At 42.2% G+C, this 22,225-nt stretch overlaps 1 protein-coding gene across 1 annotated transcript; it reads left to right on the forward strand.

Annotated features, from left to right (window-relative positions):
- The first annotated feature begins 1,166 nt into the window (after nucleotides 1-1,166).
- LOC120035259 (zinc finger protein 345-like) lies at nucleotides 1,167-17,162 on the forward strand. The gene is made up of 3 exons (XM_038982054.1): nucleotides 1,167-1,266; nucleotides 14,048-14,264; nucleotides 14,718-17,162. The coding sequence occupies exons 2-3, from the start codon at nucleotides 14,066-14,068 to the stop codon at nucleotides 16,478-16,480; spliced, it is 1,962 nt and encodes a 653-aa protein (XP_038837982.1). The 5' UTR covers nucleotides 1,167-1,266; nucleotides 14,048-14,065; the 3' UTR covers nucleotides 16,481-17,162.
- Nucleotides 17,163-22,225: the final 5,063 nt, after the last annotated feature.

The raw sequence follows: 22,225 nt of genomic DNA on the forward strand, positions 1-22,225 counted from the left end.
ATTAGTTTCTCTGGCAACAGCTCTGGTGGACATTCCTGCAGTCATCATGCCAATTGCACGCTACCTCAAAACAGTGGCCTTTTATTGTCCACAGCACAAGGTTCACCTGTGTAATGATCATGCTGTTTAATCTGATTCTTGATATTCTACACCTGTCAGGTAGATGGATTATCTTGGCAAAAGAGAAATGCTCACTAACAGGGATGTAAACAAATTTGTGGACACATTTTGAGAGAAATTAGCTTTTAGTGCTTATGGAAATTTTCTGGTATCTTTTATTTCAGCTCATGAATGATGGGGCCAACACTTTACACATTGCGTTTATATTTTTGTTCGGTGTATGTTGGCTAGACCTTCTATAAATCAATCATTTCACCGTATTAGCGTAAAATAAATATAGACTATGCAGAGCCGTTGGTCCATTCGGATCTATCAGCTGTAGTTACATAGACCCGAGATCCGATGACAATCAAACAGGACCCACCCTGACCCGAGGGACAAGTTAGAATTTCAGACCAGAACGGCCCGGGTCTCGGCTATATTGGGTCCACCGGGACCTTGAAGACCTCTAATTGACATCCAAAGTTAACACACTCATATTGTTATGTCATGATCTGCTTGTAAACTGTAAAATATCCTTCAACTGAATTATAAATACAAACAGTTCCAACTGTCTGTGTGGCTCCTCTTCTTCATTGAAAGTGTATTATGTTGGTAGATTGTCTTTATCGATGACAAGTCAGTATAGTAACATGGTGATAATAAATTAAGGATAACAGATGCTATACACTGACTGTTGGAATAATAACATCACACTGCAGATATAAATATAATGTAATGATAGCTGTCTTGTTTTGGGGCGACAGGTAGCCTAGTGGTTAGAGCGTTGGACAAGTAACCGAAAGGTTGGTGGTTCGAATCCCTGAGCTTCTGTCGTTCTGCCCAATTAACAAGGCAGTTAACCCACTGTTCCCCGGTATGCCGTCATTGTAAATAAGAAGTTGTTCTTAATTGACTTGCCTAGTTAAATAAAGGTGTGTATATATATATTTGCATTTGTTTGGCCTGAATTCACTCTGTCAAAGAGGCTAGCAAAACATGCACAAACACTACGCTGATACGACGCTCACGAACAGTTCCTGCCGCATCTCATTGTCCAGACCAAACGCACTCGGAAAGTGGATACATTTTTACGCTTGCTCTACTAGACCTCACCATTTCCAATTCTTTTCAGCCAAACAATTAGCTACAGGAAATCAGTTCCAGGTAACCTGTTGCTAATTTCTAACATTTTTAAAATGATGCTTGTAGCACGGTCTGTAAACCAACACATTCCAGGATTAAACGGCAGTGGTTGCCGCGGCCTGGTTTTGTTGTTATCCCAGCTATCTAGCCGTTAGCCAGTTAGTAACACATCTCCCGTCCAACCCGTGTGTGTAGCTAGCTAGCTAACATGCTAACTTTATTTCAGGGTCACGATTGAAGTGTGACTCTTATTTCATAGTTAGCCAGCTGTCGTGTCATCGTGAGTAAAATGACTGTATCGAGGAATTAGCTAACCGGCTGCTCATTGTATAGCCACAGATAGCTAAACCAAATGTTTTATAACTAACCTATCTCGGTAACGTTAGCTAGCTAGCAAAATTTGCAGAACTACCCGGCTACCGGTTTATGCAAACAGCGAATCCCTTGAACAAACCTATGGTGTCATTGCGCAAAATGGTACGCAGCATCATCTGGATGTGTGTAACGAAAGTTCAACCTTCAGCCTCCATTTCTGTCAAGCCGTCCACGTATGCACTACGGTACGTTCGATAAATTCGACGCAGTGATGGAAAAAAATACCCAATTGTCATACTTGAGTAAAAGTAAATATATCATAATAGAAAATGACTCAAGTAAAATACTACTTGAGTAAACGTCTAAAAGTATTTGGTTTTAAATATACTTAAGTATCAAAAGTAAATATAATGCTAAAATGTACAAATTCCTTATATTAATTAAGCAAACCAGACGGCACGATTTTCTTTTTTTATTTTATTTTACGGATAGTCAGGGACACACCCCAACACTCAGACATAATTTAAAAACGAAGCATTTGTGTTTAGTGAATCCGCCAGATCAGGTAGTAGGGATGACCAGGGGTGTTCTCTTGTTAAGTGTGTGAATTGGACAATTTTCCTGTCCTGCTAAGCATTCAAAATGTAATCAGTACTTTTGGGTGTCGGGGAAACTGTATGGAGTAAATAGTACATAATTTTCTTCAGAAATGTAGTGAAGTAAAAGTTTTCAAAAATATAAATATTGTAACGACCCTGGATTTATAATCGCGGATACGACTCTGCCGGTCGAGCATACTTTTGCGGCACAGTCGATAGCGCGTTGGACTTCGGGGTAGAAGGTCGAGGGTTCGAGACCTGCTCCCTACCTGTTTCATTACAATATAAATATTGTGATGATCAATGCATGGTCCTTTTTCAAGCAAATTAAGAAGGAATGTCGTCAAAAGAAACAAAATTCGGGTTTCCATCAAAATAATGCAGCTGTGAAGCAGGGAAAAGTAAGGTTCCCAAATGAACCTCCTTGTCCAAAAAACACAGTCCAATAAGAAATTAGTTATTGGTCCGGTCCTTGTCTTCTACTACAACTTTTGCCCGTTTTGTTTCCATTCTTTGATTTCACTAGTTTCCATTTGTTATCACACACTTCACTTGCCGCACTTTCAGATTCAAGCACAGTCGCGATTTCCGTCTACTTGCTTCTTGGACCTCCGTGGTCGTCACGGATCTTTTTGGAATCCTTCAGAATAAGAGTCCCTTCATGTACAGTGCATTCGGAAAGTATTCAGACCCATTGACTTTTTCCCCCCCCAAAAATGTCGTTACTGCCTTAATATAATATTGATTTAAATCTTTTTTTTTACAAATCAATTTACACACTACCCCATAAAGAGAGCAAAAACAGGTTTTTAGATTTTTTGCAAATGAATAAGAAACAACCTGAAATATCCTATTTACAGACCCTTTCCTATGCGATTCTAAATTGAGCTCAGGTGCATCCTGTTTCCATTGATCATCCTTGAGATGTTTCTACAACTTCATTGATTGGACATGATTTGGAAAGGCACACACCTGTCTATATACAGAGCATTTGGAAAGGCACACACCTGTCTATATACAGAGCATTTGGAAAGACACACACCTGTCTATATACAGAGCATTTGGAAAGACACACACCTGTCTATATACAGAGCATTTGGAAAGACACACACCTGTCTATATACAGAGCATTTGGAAAGACACACACCTGTCTATATACAGAGCATTTGGAAAGTATTCAGAACCCTTCACTTTTTAAACATTTTTGTTACTTTACAGACTTATTCTAAAATGGATTAAATAGTTTTTTCCCCTCATCAATCTACACACAACACCCAATAATGACAAAGCAAAAATAGGTTTTTAGAAATGTTTGCTAATTTATTACAAAAAAAACTGAAATATCACAGTTACATACAATACCAGTCAAAGTTTTGACTGGTATTTCTACATTTTAGAATAATAGTGAAGACATCAAAACTATGAAATAACACATATGGAATCATGTAGTAACCAAAAATGAATGCTTTTCCAACAGTCTTCAAGGAGTTCCCAAATATATATTTTAGATTTTAGATTCTTCAAAGTAGCCACCCTTTGCATTCTCTTGGTATTCTCTCAACCAGCTGAGCACGTGTTGGCTGCTTTTCCTTCACTCTGTGGTCCAACTCATCCCAAACCATCTCAATTTGGTTGAGGTTGGGTGATTGTGGAGGCCAGGTAATCTGATGCAGCACTCCATCACTCTCCTTTTTGGTCAAATAGCCCTTACACAGTCTGGAGGTGTGTTGGGTCATTGTCCTGTTGAAAAGGAAGTGATAGTCCCACTAAGCGCAATCCAGATGGGATGGCGTATCGCTGCAGAATGCTGTGGTAGCTATGCTGGTTAAGTGTGCCTTGAATTCTAAATAAATCACTGACAGTGCCACCAGCAAAGCACCATCACACCACCTCCTCCATGCTTCAAGGTGGGAACCACACATGCGGAGATAATCCGTTCACATACTCTGCGTCTCATAAAGACACCACGGATGGAACCAGAAATCTCTCATTTGGACTCATCAGACCAAAGGAGAGATTTTTACCGGTGTAATGTCGATTGCTCGTGTTTCTTGGCCCAAGCAAGTCTCTTCTTCTTATTGGTGTCCTTTAGTAGTGGTTTCTTTGCAGAAATTCGACCATGAAGTCCTGATTCACAGTCTCCTCTGAACAGTTGATGTTGAGATGTGTCTGCAACTTGAACTCTGTGAAGCATTTATTTGGGCTGCAATTTCTGAGGCTGGTAACTCTCAAACTTATCCTCTGCAGCAGAGGTAACTTTGGGTCTTCCTTTCCTGTGGCAGTCCTCATGAGAGCCAGTTTCATCATAGCGCTTGATGTTTTTTGCGACTGCACTTGAAGAAACGTTCAAAGTTCTTGAAATATTCCGTATTGACTGACCTTCATGTCTTAAAGTAGTGATGGACTGTCATTTCTCTTTGCTTATTTGAGCTGTTCTTGGCATTAACAAATACTTGGTCTTATACCAAATAGGGCATCTTCTGTATACCACCCCTACCTTGTCACAACACCACTGATTGGCTCAAACGTATTAAGAAGGAAAAAAATTCCACACATTAACTTTTAACAAGGCACACCTGTTAATTGAAATGCTTTCCAGGTGACTACCTCATGAAGCTGACTGAGAGAATGCCAAGAGTGTGCAAAGCTGTAATCAAGGCAAAGGGTTGCTACTATAAAGAATCTCAAATATAAAATATATTTTGATTTGTTGAGCACTTTTGTTTCATTATTACATGATTCGATATGTGTTATTTCATAGTTTTGATGTCTTCACTATTATTCTACAATGTAGAAAATAGTACAAAATAAAGAAAAGCCCTGGAATGAGTAGCTGTGTCCAAACTTTTGACTGGTACTGTAACTATTCAGACCCTTTATTCAGTACTTTGTTGAAGCACCTTTGGCAGCGATTACCGCGTTGAGTCTTCTTGGGTATTAGGCTACAAGCTTGGCACACCTGTATTTGGGGTGTTTCTCCCATTCTTCTCTGCAGATCCTCTCAAGCTCTGTCAGGTTGGATGGGGAGTGTCACTGCACTGCTATTTTCAGGTCTCTCCAAAGATGTTCAATCGAGTTCAAGTCCAGGCTCTGGCAGGGTCCACTCAAGGACATTCAGAGACTTGTCCCGAGGCCACTACTGTGTTGTCTTGGCTGTGTGCTTCGCCCCAGTCTTATGTCCTGAGCGCTCTGGAGCAGGTTTTTATCAAGAATCTCGCTGTACTTTGCTCCGTTCATCTATCCCTCGATCCTGACTAGTCTCCCAGTCCCTGCCACTGAAAAACATCCCCACAGTATGATGCTGCCACCACCATGTTTCACCGTAGGGATGGTGCCTGGTCTCCTCCAGACGTGACACTTGGCATTCTGGCCAAAGAGTTCAATCTTGGTTTCATCAGACCAGAGAATCTTGTTTCTCATGGTCTGAGAGTCCTTTTTGCAAACTCCAAGTGGGCTGTCATGTGCCTTTTACTGAAGAGTGGCTTCCGTCTGGCCACTCTACCATAAAAGCTTGATTGATGGAGTGCTGCAGAGATGTTTGTCCTTCTGGAACGTTCTCCTATTTCCACAGAAGAACTCTGGAGCTCTGTCAGAGTGCCCATCGGATTATTGGTCAACTCCCAGACCAAGGCCCTTCTCCCCCGATTGCTCAGCTTGGCCGGGCGGTCAGCTCTAGGGAGAGTCTTAGTGATTACAAACTTATTCCATTTAAGAATGATGGAGGCCACTGTGTTCTTGGGGACCTTCAATGCTGCAGAAATGTTTTGGTACCCTTCCTTAGTTCTGTGCCTCGACACAATCCTGTCTCGGAGCCTTACGGACAATTCTTTCGACCTCATGGCTTGTTTTTTGCTCTCTCATGCACTGCCAACTTATATAGAGAGGTGTGTGCCTTTCCAAATCATGTCCAATCAAGTTGTAGAAACATTACAAGGATGATCAATGGAAACAGGATGCACCTGAGCTCAATTTTGATTCTCATAGCAAAGGGTCTTATGTAAATAAGGTATTTCAGCTTTTTAAATTTTTTTATATACATTTGCCAATTTTTTTTTAACCTGTTTTCACTTTGTTATTATGGGGTATTGTGTGTAGATTGATGAGGATTTTTTTTGTTTGAATGTGTAACGTTACAAAATGTGGAACAGTCAAGGGGTCTGAATATTTTCTGAATGCACTGTATATTATGGAATCCTCCAGAATAAGAGTCCCGTTATGTATGCCAAACATTATGGAATCCTCCAGAATAAGGGTCCCGTTATGTATACCAAACATTATGGAATCCTCCAGAATAAGAGTCCCGTTATGTATACCAAACATTATGGAATCCTCCAGAATAAGAGTCCCGTCGTGTATACCAAACATTATGGTATACCAAACATTATGGAATCCTCCAGAATAAGAGTCCCATCGTGTATACCAAACATTATGGATATACTGAGAGGATGCATGTCTCTCCACCCTAATAATGGGAGTGCACGGTGGGCTGTCTAGCTCCCGCCTATCCTTTCTTTCAATTGGTGGGTACATCTCATTATTGTAATCTTTTTTTTAAAAATATTTGAAGAGGGTTGTTGACGTCAACCGCCTGTATTCAATGGAGAGAGATGCTATGTCACTTTAATAATGCCACTTTAATAATGTTTATATATCTTGCATTACTCATCTCATATGTATATACTGTATTTTATACCATCTATTGCATCTTGCCTATGCGGCTCGGTCATCGCTCATCCGTATATTTATACGTATATATTCCATCTCTTTACTTAGATTTGTGTGTATTAGGTAGTTGTTGTGGAATTATTAGATTACTTGCTAGATATTGCTGCACTGTCGGGAACTAGAAGCACAAGCATTTCGCTACACTCGTAATAGCATCTGCTGACCATGTGTTTGTGCATGTGTGACCAATAACATTTGATTGGATTTATGCTAGTAGCCTCATGTCATGAATATGCATAGCCATCTCCAGACAACTCCAATATAGTGTCCTACTTATATCAGTACACTCGAAAACGACTTAAACATTACGAAAGCTCTATTCCATCAAATAAACCGTGTGTAGCAAATAAGCCATTGCTTTTTTTGTTGTTGACCAAAATCGACTCACTCTCATTGACCTCCATACAAAAACTCCCTGTTTGCTGGGCAAAACAACGAGAAAGACAGATTTGCAGCCAAGTTGGGCCTCTCTCTTCCTATCTGCGTATACAGTCGTGGCCAAAAGTTTTGAAAATGACCCAAATATTAATTTTCACAAAGTCTGCTGCCTCAGTTTGTTATGATGGCAATTTGCATATACTCCAGAATGTTATGAAGAGTGATCAGATGAATTGCAATTAATTGCAAAGTCCCTCTTTGCCATGCAAAAATAATTTCCATTGCATTTCAGCCCTGCCACAAAAGGACCAGCTGACATCATGTCAGTGATTCTCTCATTAACACAGGTGTGAGTGTTGACGAGGACAAGGCTGGAGATCACTCTGTCATGCTGATTGAGTTCGAATAACAGACTGGAAGCTTCAAAAGGAATCATTGTTCTTCCTCTGTCAACCATGGTTACCTGCAAGGAAACACATGCCGTCATCATTGCTTTGCACAAAAAGGGCTTCACAGGCAAGGATATTGCTGCTAGTAAGATTGCACCTAAATCAACCATTTATCGGATCATCAAGAACTTCAAGGAGAGCGGTTCAATTGTTGTGAAGAAGGCTTCAGGGCGCCCAAGAAAGTCCAGCAAGCGCCAGGACCGTCTCTTAAGTTGATTCAGCTGCGGGATCGGGGCACCACCAGTACATAGCTTGCTCAGGAATGACAGCAGGCAGGTGTGAGTGCATCTGCATGCACAGTGAGGCGAAGACTTTTGGAGGATGGCCTGTTGTCAAGAAGGGCAGCAAAGAAGCCACTTCTCTCAAGGAAAAACATCAGAGACAGAATGATATTCTGCAAAAGGTACAGGGATTGGACTGCTGAGGACTGGGGTAAAGTAATTTTCTCTGATGAATCCCCTTTCCGATTGTTTGGGGCATCCGGAAAAATCAGTCCTGTGTCATGCCAACAGTAAAGCATCCTGAGACCATTCATGTGTGGGGTTGCTTCTCAGCCAAGGGAGTGGGCTCACTCACAATTTTGCCTAAGAACACAGGCATGAATAAAGAATGGTACCAACACATCCTCCGAGAGCAACTTCTCCCAACCATCCAGGAACAGTTTGGTGACGAACAATGCCTTTTCCAGCATGATGGAGCACCTTGCCATAAGGCAAAATTGATAACTAAGTGGCTCAACTAAGTGGCTCGGGGAACAAAACATCGATATTTTGGGTCCATGGCCAGGAAACTCCCCAGACCTAAATTCCATTGAGTTCTTGCAGTCAATCCTCAAGAGGCGGGTGGACAAACAAAACCCCACAAATTCTGACAAACTCCAAGCATCGATTATGCAAGAATGGGCTGCCATCAGTCAGGATGTAGCCCAGAAGTAAATTGACAGCATGCCAGGGCGGATTGCAGAGGTCTTGAAAAAGAAGTGTCAACACTGCAAATATTGACTCTTTACATCAACTTCATGTAATTGTCAATAAAAGCCTTTGACACTTATGAAATGCTTGTAATTATACTTCAGTATTCCATAGTAACATCTGACAAAAATATCTAAAGACACTGAAGCAGCAAACTTTGTGTAAAGTAATATTTGTGTCATTCTCAAAACTTTTGGCCACGACTGTACTTTGTAAATTAATAATTTGTGTAAAAATGTGCAGAATTATCTATATATTTTATACTTGTTATCATAGTTCAAAAGGCACTCGCACATCTGAGCTATCTTTTTTTGCAGGTGCGTGGTAACAGTTTAATAAAATGAGAAAAAATAAGAAACCCGCACACTGCTCTTTAATAAGCTTTACCTTATTTGTCAGAGCTTTACGTACGAGCCTCGAGGCCTTTGTCAGAGCTTTACGTACGAGCCTCGAGGCCTTTGTCAGAGCTTTACGTACGAGCCTCGAGGCCTTTGTCAGAGCTTTACGTACGAGCCTCGAGGCCTTTGTCAGAGCTTTACGTACGAGCCTCGAGGCCTTTGTCAGAGCTTTACGTACGAGCCTCTAGGCCTTTGTCAGAGCTTTACGTACGCGCCTCGAGGCCTTTGTCAGAGCTTTTGTGAGCTAAAAAAAAATGTGCACCCTTATGTAGACATAGCCCCACCCACATCCGTTCCACTCATCGAATGGGGTTGGAGTCGAGGGAAAACAAATCAGTGCTACCAAATATAACAAAACGTGTTAAACACGTCTGCAAAAACCACAAATGAGGACATTTGACCTACCAAGCAAGTTTTCAAAAAATCATTGGGTCCTGTGCAAGGAAAAACATCAGAGTAATCTGAAATAGGGACATAATTCATGTTCACATTTACAACGTCACATACGTAGGCGTTTCATCATGAAGACCTTTAGGAAATAATGTCTGGAGGCTGAAAATCCCAAAACATTCTATTTTACTCAGAGTATTATTTATATCACCTCCCCTGTCTGATATCTAGACTTTCTCTATGCCACGAAATCTAAAAGGTATAAATATCATGTTTTAGGTCATTAAAATGTTCTGCAACTGGATAATCCCTGTCCTTTCTCCTGATTTGAACTTTTATGTCCACAGATTCTCTGTTTTGAGAGAACGAGAGGTTTTACCGACATAGCAGAGTCCACATGGACATTTAATCATGTAGATAACAAGGGTGGTGGAGCACGTACTAATGTCATTTATTTGGAACCGTTTTCCTGTATGTGGGTGGCAGAAATATTCACACTTCATCATATTGTTGCACTGTGCGCATCCTCTGCATTTATAGCTCCCATTTGGAAGAGGGCGTAAAAGAGTCTGGCTGATTTTATTTTGTGGCTGGCAGTTGGCATGGACCAATTTATCGCGTAAATTGCGACCTCTCCTCGATACAATACGTGGTGGATTCTTAAATTCAGCTGGCAAAGCCGGGTCCGTTGATAAAAACATGCCAGTGTTTCTTGACAGCATCTCTCACTTTTTGCGAGTTTAAAGTATATGTGGTGGTGAACATTACAGAATGTTATTTAACTCTTGTGGGTCTTTTTTTGTAGCAGTTCATCTCGTGTTTTCTCCAATGCCATATTAAGAGCTTCATCCACACGGCAGGAAGCCTAGTGGTTAGAGTGTTGTACTTGTAACCGAAAGGTTGCAAGATCAAATCCCCAAGCTGACAAGGTAAAAATCTGTCGTTCTGTCCCTGAACAAGGCAGTTAACCCACTGTTCCTAGGCCGTCATTGAAAATAAGAATTTGTTCTTAACTGACTTGCCTAGTTAAATAAAGGTAAACTTTTTTTTTTAAATTGTGAAGAGTAGCCTCTTAGAACCCTATTGCCCATCTCCGCTGCTTTTTCTAGATCGTTCTCTGTGGAGTGGCATATACGGGGCAGTCTGAAAAACTGGCTTCTTGGAAGTCCTCTTTTTAATATCTCAGGGTGGATGCTGTCCCCTTGTAATAGAGTATTTCTGTCCGTTTCTTTGTTGTAAAGTTGTAAACAGGGTTCCATTTGATTTCTCAATCCACATAGAGGTAATGAACACGTTTAGTGTCCCATTCAATAGTGAATTTGAGATTGGGGTCAATGTCATTGAGTAATGCCATAAAATCTGACAGCTCTTCTCCCGTCCCCCCCATATGCAAAGAAATTCGTCCATATATCGATTCCACTACAGGACTTTATTCAAAAATGTATTTTTGATTTTCATTGTTCACAGTACATTCTTCAAAATGACCCACATAGAGGTTAGCATAGCTCTGAGTGAATGTGGAGCCCATCGATGTTCCATTCGTTTTGGAGGTAGTGTTCATCATCAAACCTGAAATAGTTATTTGTCAAAACATATTCAGCCAGCTCTAGAATAAAGTTTGTTGGTGGGTATTCGTTAGTATCTCTGTCTCTCAAATAGTGAGCTATGGCTGCCAGCCCCCACTGTATGGGGAATGCTAGTACAGTGGGGCAAAAAAGTATTTAGTCAGCCACCAATTGTGCAAGTTCTCCCACTTAAAAAGATGAGAGAGGCCTGTAATTTTCATCATAGGTACACTTCAACTATGACAGACAAAATGAGAAAAAAAAAATCCAGAAAATCACATTGTAGGATTTTTTATGAATTTATTTGCAAATTATGGTGGAAAATAAGTATTTGGTCACCTACAAACAAGCAAGATTTCTGGCTCTCACAGACCTGTAACTTCTTCTTTAAGAGGCTCCTCTGTCCTCCACTCGTTACCTGTATTAATGGCACCTGTTTGAACTTGTTATCAGTATAAAAGACACCTGTCCACAACCTCAAACAGTCACACTCCAAACTCCACTATGGCCAAGACCAAAGAGCTGTCAAAGGACACCAGAAACAAAATTGTAGACCTGCACCAGGCTGGGAAGACTGAATCTGGGTAAGCAGCTTGGTTTGAAGAAATCAACTGTGGGAGCAATTATTAGGAAATGGAAGACATACTGATAATCTCCCTCGATCTGGGGCTCCACGCAAGATCTCACCCCGTGGGGTCAAAATGATCACAAGAACGGTGAGCAAAAATCACAGAACCACACGGGGGGACCTAGTGAATGACCTGCAGAGAGCTGGGACCAAAGTAACAAAGCCTACCATCAGTAACACACTACGCCGCCAGGGACTCAAATCCTGCAGTGCCAGACGTGTCCCCCTGCTTAAGCCAGTACATGTCCAAGCCCATCTGAAGTTTGCTAGAGAGCATTTGGATGATCCAGAAGAAGATTGGGAGAATGTCATATGGTCAGATGAAACCAAAATATAACTTTTTGGTAAAAACTCAACTCGTCGTGTTTGGAGGACAAAGAATGCTGAGTTGCATCCAAAGAACACCATACCTACTGTGAAGCATGGGGGTGGAAACATCATGCTTTGGGGCTGTTTTTCTGCAAAGGGACCAGGACGACTGATCCGTGTAAAGGAAAGAATGAATGGGGCCATGTATCGTGAGATTTTGAGTGAAAACCTCCTTCCATCAGCAAGGGCATTGAAGATGAAACGTGGCTGGGTCTTTCAGCATGACAATGATCCCAAACACACCGCCCGGGCAACGAAGGAGTGGCTTCGTAAGAAGCATTTCAAGGTCCTGGAGTGGCCTAGCCAGTCTCCAGATCTCAACCCCATAGAAAATCTTTGGAGGGAGTTGAAAGTCCATGTTTCCCAGCAACAGCCCCAAAACATCACTGCTCTAGAGGAGATCTGCATGGAGGAATGGGCCAAAATACCAGCAACAGTGTGTGAAAACCTTGTGAAGACTTACAGAAAACGTTTGACCTCTGTCATTGCCAACAAAGGGTATATAACAAAGTATTGAGATAAACTTTTGTTATTGACCAAATACTTATTTTCCACCATAGTTTGCAAATAAATTCATTAAAAATCCTACAATGTGATTTTCTGGATTTTTTTTCCTCATTTTGTCTGTCATAGTTGAAGTGTACCTATGATGAAAATTACAGGCCTCTCTCATCTTTTTAAGTGGGAGAACTTGCACAATTGGTGGCTGACTAAATACTTTTTTGCCCCACTGTATGTAGACTCTCAAAGTATATTTATAAGATATTATTTGTTTATTTTTTTCAAGCCTAAATAGTCAAGAATGTTGTTTGTGTGTGTACTCTTATCTTGTGTACGTTGTGCTGCAGTAAAAGGTCCATTCTACCCAGGAACACTTCTAGTTTCCAAGTCCACTGAGTTTACACCCCCAGAAGTGTCGCTGCTCATTTTGCGGCCCTTAAAGAGTGGCCAATCAGCTTAAATCCAGTTGTTTTTCATATTGGACATAAATATTGCACCGTACATAATCGATTGTGTGTCTATAAAACCAGGGTCCAGCCTACCCACTAGAGTCTATAGCAGGGGTGGGCAAACTGTTTGGCTCAAGGGCCACATCGGGATTTTGAAATTCAACGGAGGGTCGCATTTTTTGGGGGACCAATGGTTAAAATCATTTTGCGGGGAACTCCCGAGTGGCGCAGCAGTCTAAGGCCCTGCATCGCAGTGCTTGAGGTGTCACTACAGACACGGGTTCGATCCCAGGCTGTGTCACAGCTGGTCATGACTGGGAGACCCAGCGTCGTCCGAGTTAGGAGAAGGTTTGGAAGGCTGAGATTTCCTTGTCCCATCGCGCTCCAGCGACTCCTGTGGCGTGCCGGGCGTATGCACGCTGACACGGTAGCCAGGTGGACGGTGTTTCCTCCGTCACATTGGTGCGGCTGACTTCCGGGTTAAGCGAGCATTGTGTCAAGAAGCAGTGCGGCTTGGCTGGGTCGTGTTTCGGATGACGCACGGCTCTCGACCTTCGCCTTTCCCGAGTCCATACGGGATTTGCAGCAATGGGACAAGACTGTAACTACCAATTGAGATACCACGAAATTGGAGAGAAAAAGGAAACTAATTTTTTATTTTTAGGAAGTTGTGTGGTTTAACTTTGCATATTGTTTTTTCATACATTTGTGTCTCAGCATCACTCTGTTACCTTGGAAATGTCCCTAATTATAACACAAGAAAGTGCTTGTGTTGCCTATGTGAATAGGCTACTGAAGATGGGGTGGTAATTAAATATTAGTGATATGAATATCAAATGAATATGCTTGTACTCAACAGCCAGAGTTTTTATTTTATTTTTAATCTTACAGCCTAATCTGACTGGCTGTTGCCCTCGATCTTATTTTATTTTAGGGAAAAAGGTTTCCTGCTGGACAGGATGTGTGGATAGCTAGCTTAGATACATTTTTGTTGGCTTTTCTGGAGCGATATCACAATCTAGGTTTGTGAAAATCACACTGAACTCTTTCGGTCTCCTTTTTTAGATCCACCTCTAGCCTACCATGTCTGAACCGGGTTCTGGTTGTGGTGTTCCAGCCCAGAGAAGCCCACAGCGGGGTCCAGAGATGCTGTCAGTGATGCTGGGGGACTGCAGTCAAACAGTGGAATTCAATGTGATTGTCAAGGAGGAGGGCGAGGAGAGAGAAATCAATGAGGGGGAGGAGGAAGAGAGAGAGGAGGACAGGGACTCTGTTGACTCAGGTAAATTCAGGCTAAAATCCTCTTTGGGTCAGAGGTAAACTACAAAGCAATGAGTTAGTCAGCTAACTTTGATAAACTACCCAAAATAACCATTGATTTTCTGGTTCATTAAGAAATGTAAACTTACATATGTTTTTGGGTGTTGAATAAAATGTTAATTCAGAATATTTAGGCAAGTTAGCTGGCTAACTCATTGATTCTGCTTTGTATTATACCCCTCAGGCTTCTGTATGTGTAAGAGGGAAGGCGAGTGCCAAAACAAAAATGGCTACAGACTAATGTGCAATGCATTAATTTGACAATTGTATTATATATGTGTGATGCAACAAGCCCCTTGCAAAGTATTTCTTTCAATACACTGTTAATCCTAATGACTGTTGAATCCTGCATTGTTAAACTTAAAGCCTTTCTCTGTCAGTTTCTTACCCTATATCTCTGTTCATATTCTTACAGGAGAGAGCCCCAACCCAGACCCAGACAACGAGCCCAGTTCCACAGCATCAAGACTACCTGGGCGTGGGAGTTACCCATGCCCTCAATGTGAGAAGAGTTTCAGTTCCTCAACTAACCTAAAGAATCATCAAAGAGTACACACTGGAGAGAAACCTTTCGAATGCTCAACATGTGGCAAGAGGTTCAGTGAGAAAGTAAACCTTAAGAGACATGAGAGAGTACATAGTGGAGAGAAGCCTTACCACTGCACCACATGTGGGAAGAACTTCAATCATTCAGGAAGTCTTAAGCAACATCTGCGAATACATACAGGGGAGAAACCTTACCACTGCTCTCTTTGTGGGAAGAGTTTCAGTCGGGCAGGAGACCTGAAGACTCATCAGAGATCCCACAGTGAAGAGAAGCCTTATCACTGCTCTCTTTGTGGGAAGAGTTTCAATCAGCCAGGAAACCTAAAAAGTCATCAGCGAATACACATTGGAGAGAAGCCTGCCTGTGCTTTAAATTTGATTGTCAAAGAGGAAGAGGATGAGAAGGAAATCGATGAGAAGGAAAAAGGAGAAGTTGAGGAAGAGGAGGAAAATAGTGGTGTAATTGACCTAGGTACTTTAAGACTTCCTGGTCGTGGGAGTTACCCCTGTCCTCAATGTGGAAAGAGTTTCAGTTCTTCAGGTAATCTAAAAAATCATCAAAGAGTACACACTGGAGAGAAACCTTTCCACTGTGCCACATGTGGGAAGAGTTTCAGTGAAAAAGTCAACCTCACGAGACACGAGAGGGTACATAGTGGAGAGAAGCCTTACCACTGCACCCAATGTGGGAAGAGCTTCAATCATTCTGGAAGCCTTAAGGAACATCAAAGAGTACATACAGGGGAGAAACCTTACCACTGCTCTCTTTGTTGGAAGAATTTCAGTCAGCCAGGAAACCTTAAGAAACACCAGAGAATACATACAGGGGAGAAGCCTTACCACTGCTCTCTGTGCGGAAAGAATTTTCGTTTCGCAGGAGACCTAAAGAATCATCAGAGATCACACAGTGGAGAGAAGCCTTACCAATGCTCTCTGTGTGGGAAGGGATTCACTCAGCTAAGAATTCTTAAAAGTCATCAGAGGATACATATTGGAGAGACGCCTGCCTGTGCGTTCAATGTATTTGTCCAGGAGGAGGAGAGGGAAATCAATGTGGAGGAAAAGAGAGCTGTTGAGGAAGAGGAGGACAATAGTGGTGTAGTTGACCCAGATATTTCAATACTACTTGGTCGTGGTCGTTACCCCTGCCCTCAATGTGAGAAGAGTTTCCGTTCCTCAAGTAATCTAAAAAATCATCAAAGAGTACACACTGGAGAGAAACCTTTCCACTGCTCCCAATGTGGGAGGGGTTTCAGTGAGAAAGTAAACCTTAAGAGACATGAGAGAGTACATAGTGGAGAGAAGCCTTACCACTGCACCACATGTGGGAAGAGTTTCAATCATTCAGGAAGCCTTAAAGAACATCAGAGAATTCATACAGGCGAGAAACCGTACCACTGCTCACTGTGCGGAAATAATTTTCGTTTTGCGGGAGACCTAAAGAATCATCAGAGATCACACAGTGGAGAGAAGCCTTACCACTGCACTCAGTGTGGAGAGAGATTCACTCAGCTAAGAAGTCTAAGAAGGCATGAGAGAATATCCATTGGAGCGAAGCCTGCCTGTGCTTTCAATGTGATTGTCCAAGAGGAGGAGGAGGAGGGAGGAGAGAGAGAAGTTGAGGGAGAGTAGAGTAACGTGAAATAATGGTGAAGTGAGGATACATAAGCAACTCTATAGGTATTGAAATTCACACCTATCCTTGGAATGCCATATTCTGTGACAACATGGTCATGGGCAGCACCATTTAGGGCTATCTTCGTCTTCTTTTATTTCTATGATTGTATTGGAAGTTCACAAATGAACTCAACTTGAATACCATCACCACCACCACCTAATGTGCTGGAGAGTGTATTAATCTGACCTTTATTTTGACAGGGAGTCAATGCTGAGACCAAGGTCTCTTTTCCAGATGAGCCCTGAATAGCACCACAATACACATTAAACTACCAATTCATATACACATTAATATACAATAAACACATTAAACTACACATTCGTATGCACATTAATATACATGTTATTATACACAACAAAACACGAAAACCAAAACACAATCATAAAAAATAAAAAGATTCAGTAACAAGGTCCCATAACAAACGTCTGAAATGTCCTAAAGGCACTAATTCCTCCATTCTAGATCATTCCACACACAAGGCGCAAGGAAACCCAAGGCTGATCTACTTAAATCTCTAGACACCAAAGGAGTCTCTAAAGTTAATAAGGATTGGACCCTTTTTTTTTACCAATTTTCGCCTAAAATGACATATCCAAATCTAACTGCCTGTAGCTCAGGACCTGAAGCAAGGATATGCATATTCTTGGTACTCCCAGGAATGTCATACATGATGGATCATTAGCTTATGCACTAACTTTCACACATCTAGATGGCCGGGCAGGGTGGGTGTAGAGCCAGAGACAGCAGGGGTTCAAACTGTAGAACCCAGTTCCTATATTTAAATAGAACAATAGCAATTTAATTTATCAAATAAAAACTATGCTATATTTTATCTCTGGTAAGTTTTTTTGTTGTTATGCGTTCTCCTCAAACAATAGCATGGTACTTTTCCACTGTAATAGCTACTGTAAATTGGACAGTGCAGTAAGATTAACAAGAATTGAAGCTTTCTGCCCATATAAGACATGTCTATGTCCTGTAAAGTTTGCCGTTACTTACAAGAGTCATGCTAATCAAATTAGCGCACGTTAGCTCAACCGTCCTGGTATAGGGACACCAATCCCGTAGAGGTTTTTAACCAACCCTGTGAACGGATTTGAGGCAGCTGCTCTTTTATAAATAGTATCACCATAATTGAGAACAGGTAGAAAGGTTGACTGACGAATCTGTTTCCTGCTGACTGGAGAGAGACAAGATCTGTTTTTGTAAAGAAAAAAAAAAGGTCATCGGTCTAGTGTTGGCCATTCTGACGTCATACATTTCATTGTAAACATAAACATCGGATGGTGAGAACAGAGGATTTTTACCACCAGCCATTGTGATGACATCACAGAAGCTCTCGCCATTCAAACTTCCTGCCAGATCATTGTGAACGCTTTAACCTATTTTTATATCCAGCAAGGTTCTTCTTTCCCGATTTTTATATACATTTTTTTTATTACTCTTAATAAGTGACCAAACTACAGGGTTTTTAGGGAAGGGTTTAACATGTCTAAAGTGCTGAAAGCTTCCAAAAGCACAGTGGTCTCCATCATTGGGTTATGGAAATAATATGGGACTACCCAGAATTGGCCTGGAGCTGGCCATCTGACCAAACTGAGCAACCGGGCAAGAAGGACCTTGTTCAGGGAGGTGACCAAGAACCCAATGACCACTGACAGAATTACAGTGTTCCTTGGCTGAGATGGGAGAACCTGCCAGAAGGACAACCGTCTCTAGAGCACTTTACCAATCTGGGCTTTATGGGAGAGTGGCCGGACGGAAGCCACTCCTAAGAAAAATGCACATGACAGCAGGCCTGGAGTTAGCAAAAAGTTACGTAAAACACTGAGAGCATAAGGCAACATTTTACGTGGTCTGATGAGACAAACATTTAACTATTTGGCCTGAATGCAAAGCTCTATGTCTGGAGAGAAAAACACAGTAACAGCTCATCACTCGTCGGAACACTATCCCTACCATGAAGCATGGTGGTGACGGCGTAATGCTTTTCAGTGGCAGACACCAGGAACAGCTCATCACTCGTCGGGAACACTATCCCTACCATGAAGCATGGTGGTGACGGCGTAATGCTTTTCAGTGGCAGACACCAGGAACAGCTCATCACTCGTCGGAACACTATCCCTACCATGAAGCATGGTGGTGGCAGCGTAATGCTTTTCAGTGGCAGACACCAGGAACAGCTCATCACTCGTCGGGAACACTATCCCTACCATGAAGCATGGTAGTGGCAGCGTAATGCTTTTCAGTGGCAGGTACTGGGAGACTGATAAGGATATAGGGAACAATGAATGAAACCAAATTAGGGCTGACCCCATTTTAGTCTACTGGTCGATTGTTTGGTCGATAGGTTGTTGGTCGACTGAGATTTCTTTAGGTGTGCAGTCACAAATATATATATATATATATAATTTTTTTTCACGGTGCACAAGACATCAGCCTGATTCACGCCTGTCTCAGTGGACTAATCCTTTCCGGGGGCCACAGGGATGGTACAGTCCAACACTTGATTCACGCCTGTCTCAGTGGACTAATCCTTTCCGGAGGCCACAGGGATGGTACAGTCCAACACTCTAAAATGGTAAATGGTTATATTACGTAAGACTAATGGTGCAACACTAATAAATATTAATATTATTTTATAACAAATGGTTCTAAAACATCATGTTCAGTGCGCCGTTGAATTGGCGCCATTTCCTAGACCATGTTGCTATGTGCACAACAGCACAGTTAACCATCATATCGGTGTTGTTTACACTATTCCTAACAGGGCAGAAGAATAATATTGTAATCTTAACAGCATCTGTTTGTCACGCATAATATGCATATGCAGCTCTGGCTCCTATACCCTCCTTTTTTCTTTATCTCGTGCATCTTGTTGTTATTGTTGTGATCATCATTATAATAATAATGTCATTATCATTCGTAGTTATAATAGTAGTCTTCTATAACCGCCGTCGAGCTGTAGGCTTAAGAGCACGTCCTGGTTTCGTCTTAATACTGTGACGTCGCTCTACTGTGTCAATCAAATCGTTTGTTCGTTCGTGTCATCGCACAGCATGCGAGTCATTCATGCAATCAAGGATTTTTAGTTTTAACATAAAAGAACAAAGGGAGTTTTGGATAATTAGCCTAAACAATAAATAAACCGGTCTAAACAATACATAATCTGCAATTCACAAATCCATGCAACTGTTTTACTCTTTGCTGTAATAAAGGCTTTATATATATTTTTACAATTTTTTTTTATCTAGTGTTGTTTACACTGTTACAAACATGTTTCAAGGGTTGAGGGAATGTTTTTCCTAAACAAATTAGCTATTTTGGTAACAGAATTTTGGAGTCAGAGAAACAAGTAAGAAACACAATGGGTGTAATTATGGTGCAGCTTCAGCACAGACAGTGGCGATAAACACTTGCTGTGGTGTGGGGCCTGTTCACTGCAGTAGGGAGGAGAGAGACAGCAGAGATAAACACTTACTGTGGTGTGGGGCCTGTTCACTGCAGTAGGGAGGAGAGAGAGACAACAGAGATATACTTACTGTGGTGTGGGGCCTGTTCACTGCAGTAGGGAGGAGAGAGAGACAGCAGAGATATACTTACTGTGTTGTGGGGCCTGTTCACTGCAGTAGGGAGGAGAGAGAGACAGCAGAGATAAACACTTACTGTGGTGTGGGGCCTGTTCACTGCAGTAGGGAGGAGAGAGAGACAGCAGAGATAAACACTTACTGTGGTGTGGGGCCTGTTCGCTGCAGTAGGGAGGAGAGAGAGACAGCAGAGATAAACACTTACTGTGGTGTGGGGCCTGTTCACTGCAGTAGGGAGGAGAGAGAGACAACAGAGATAAACACTTACTGTGGTGTGGGGCCTGTTCACTGCAGTAGGGAGGAGAGAGACAGCAGAGATAAACACTTACTGTGGTGTGGTGCCTGTTCACTGCAGTAGGGAGGAGAGAGACAGCAGAGAAACACTTACTGTGCTGTGGGGCCTGTTCACTGCAGTAGGGAGGAGAGAGAGACAACAGATATATACTTACTGTGGTGTGGGGCCTGTTCACTGCAGTAGGGAGGAGAGAGACAACAGAGATATACTTACTGTGCTGTGGGGCCTGTTCACTGCAGTAGGGAGGAGAGAGAGACAACAGAGATAAACACTTACTGTGGTGTGGGGCCTGTTCACTGCAGTAGGGAGGAGAGAGAGACAGCAGAGATAAACACTTACTGTGGTGTGGGGCCTGTTCACTGCAGTAGGGAGGAGAGAGAGACAACAGAGATAAACACTTACTGTGGTGTGGGGCCTGTTCACTGCAGTAGGGAGGAGAGAGAGACAGAGGAGATAAACACTTACTGTGGTGTGGGGCCTGTTCACTGCAGTAGGGAGGAGAGAGAGACAGCAGAGATAAACACTTACTGTGGTGTGGGGCCTGTTCGCTGCAGTAGGGAGGAGAGAGAGACAACAGAGATAAACACTTACTGTGGTGTGGGGCCTGTTCACTGCAGTAGGGAGGAGAGAGAGACAACAGAGATATACTTACTGTGGTGTGGGGCCTGTTCACTGCAGTAGGGAGGAGAGAGAGACAACAGAGATATACACTTACTGTGCTGTGGGGCCTGTTCGCTGCAGTAGGGAGGAGAGAGAGACAGCAGAGATAAACACTTACTGTGCTGTGGGGCCTGTTCGCTGCAGTATGGAGGAGAGAGAGACAACAGAGATATACACTTACTGTGCTGTGGGGCCTGTTCGCTGCAGTAGGGAGGAGAGAGAGACAGCAGAGATAAACACTTACTGTGCTGTGGGGCCTGTTCGCTGCAGTAGGGAGGAGAGAGAGACTGCGTGCGCCTGTCACACAGGCACTCGCTGTCATTTCTTTTTAACACAGTGTGGCCATCGGGCTCCCTCTTCAGTCATTTGTTTGTCTTAATTATTTCATCAAACGGTGCGCTTAAAGCATCAGACAAGCTCAGTGCATATAGTTGATTTTATTCAAACACATTGGGAAAAATACACGTTTAAACATTTCGACCTTAGACTGGGGTGAAGATGACTTTCCAACAGGACAATGACCCTACGCATACAGCCAAAGCAACGCTGGAATGACTTCAGAACAAGAATATGAAAGTCCTTGAGTGGCCCAGCTAAAGCCCAGACTTGAATCCCATTGAAAATCTGTGGAAAGACTTGAAGATTGCTGTTCACCACTGTTCCCCATCTAACTCAACAGAGCTTGAAAAAAGCTACAAGGAAGAATGGGAGAAAATCCCCAAATCCAGATGTGCAAAGCTGATACAGACATACCCAGATGACTCAAAGCTGATACAGACATACCCAAGATGACTCGAAGCTGATACACACATACCCAAGACGACTCAAAGCTGATACAGACATACCCAAGATGACTCGAAGCTGATACACACATACCCAAGATGACTCGAAGCTGATACACACATACCCAAGACGACTCAAAGCTGTAATCACAGCCAAAGGTGCTTCTACAAAATATTTACTCAATGGTGTTATTGACTCAAGGATGTGAATACTTATGTAAATGAGTTATTTCTGTACTTAATTTTCAATAAACTCGCAAACATTTCAATAAACATGTTTTCACTTTGTCATTATGGGGTATTGTGGGTAGATGGGTGAGGGGAAAAAATATTCAAATTTTGATTTCAGGCTGTAACAACAAAATGTGTAATAAG

Source organism: Salvelinus namaycush, unplaced genomic scaffold, assembly GCF_016432855.1.
Source record: "Salvelinus namaycush isolate Seneca unplaced genomic scaffold, SaNama_1.0 Scaffold10, whole genome shotgun sequence".
NCBI classification, from domain to species: domain Eukaryota; kingdom Metazoa; phylum Chordata; class Actinopteri; order Salmoniformes; family Salmonidae; genus Salvelinus; species Salvelinus namaycush.

What these genes read in the sequence shown, in the direction of transcription:
- LOC120035259 (XM_038982054.1), top strand. Translation starts at nt 14,066, where the DNA reads ATGTCTGAACCGGGTTCTGGTTGTGGTGTTCCAGCCCAGAGAAGCCCA. An exon ending in CAGGGACTCTGTTGACTCAG is followed by an intron (nt 14,265 to 14,717) that starts GTAAATTCAGGC and finishes ATATTCTTACAG; the next exon opens with GAGAGAGCCCCAACCCAGAC.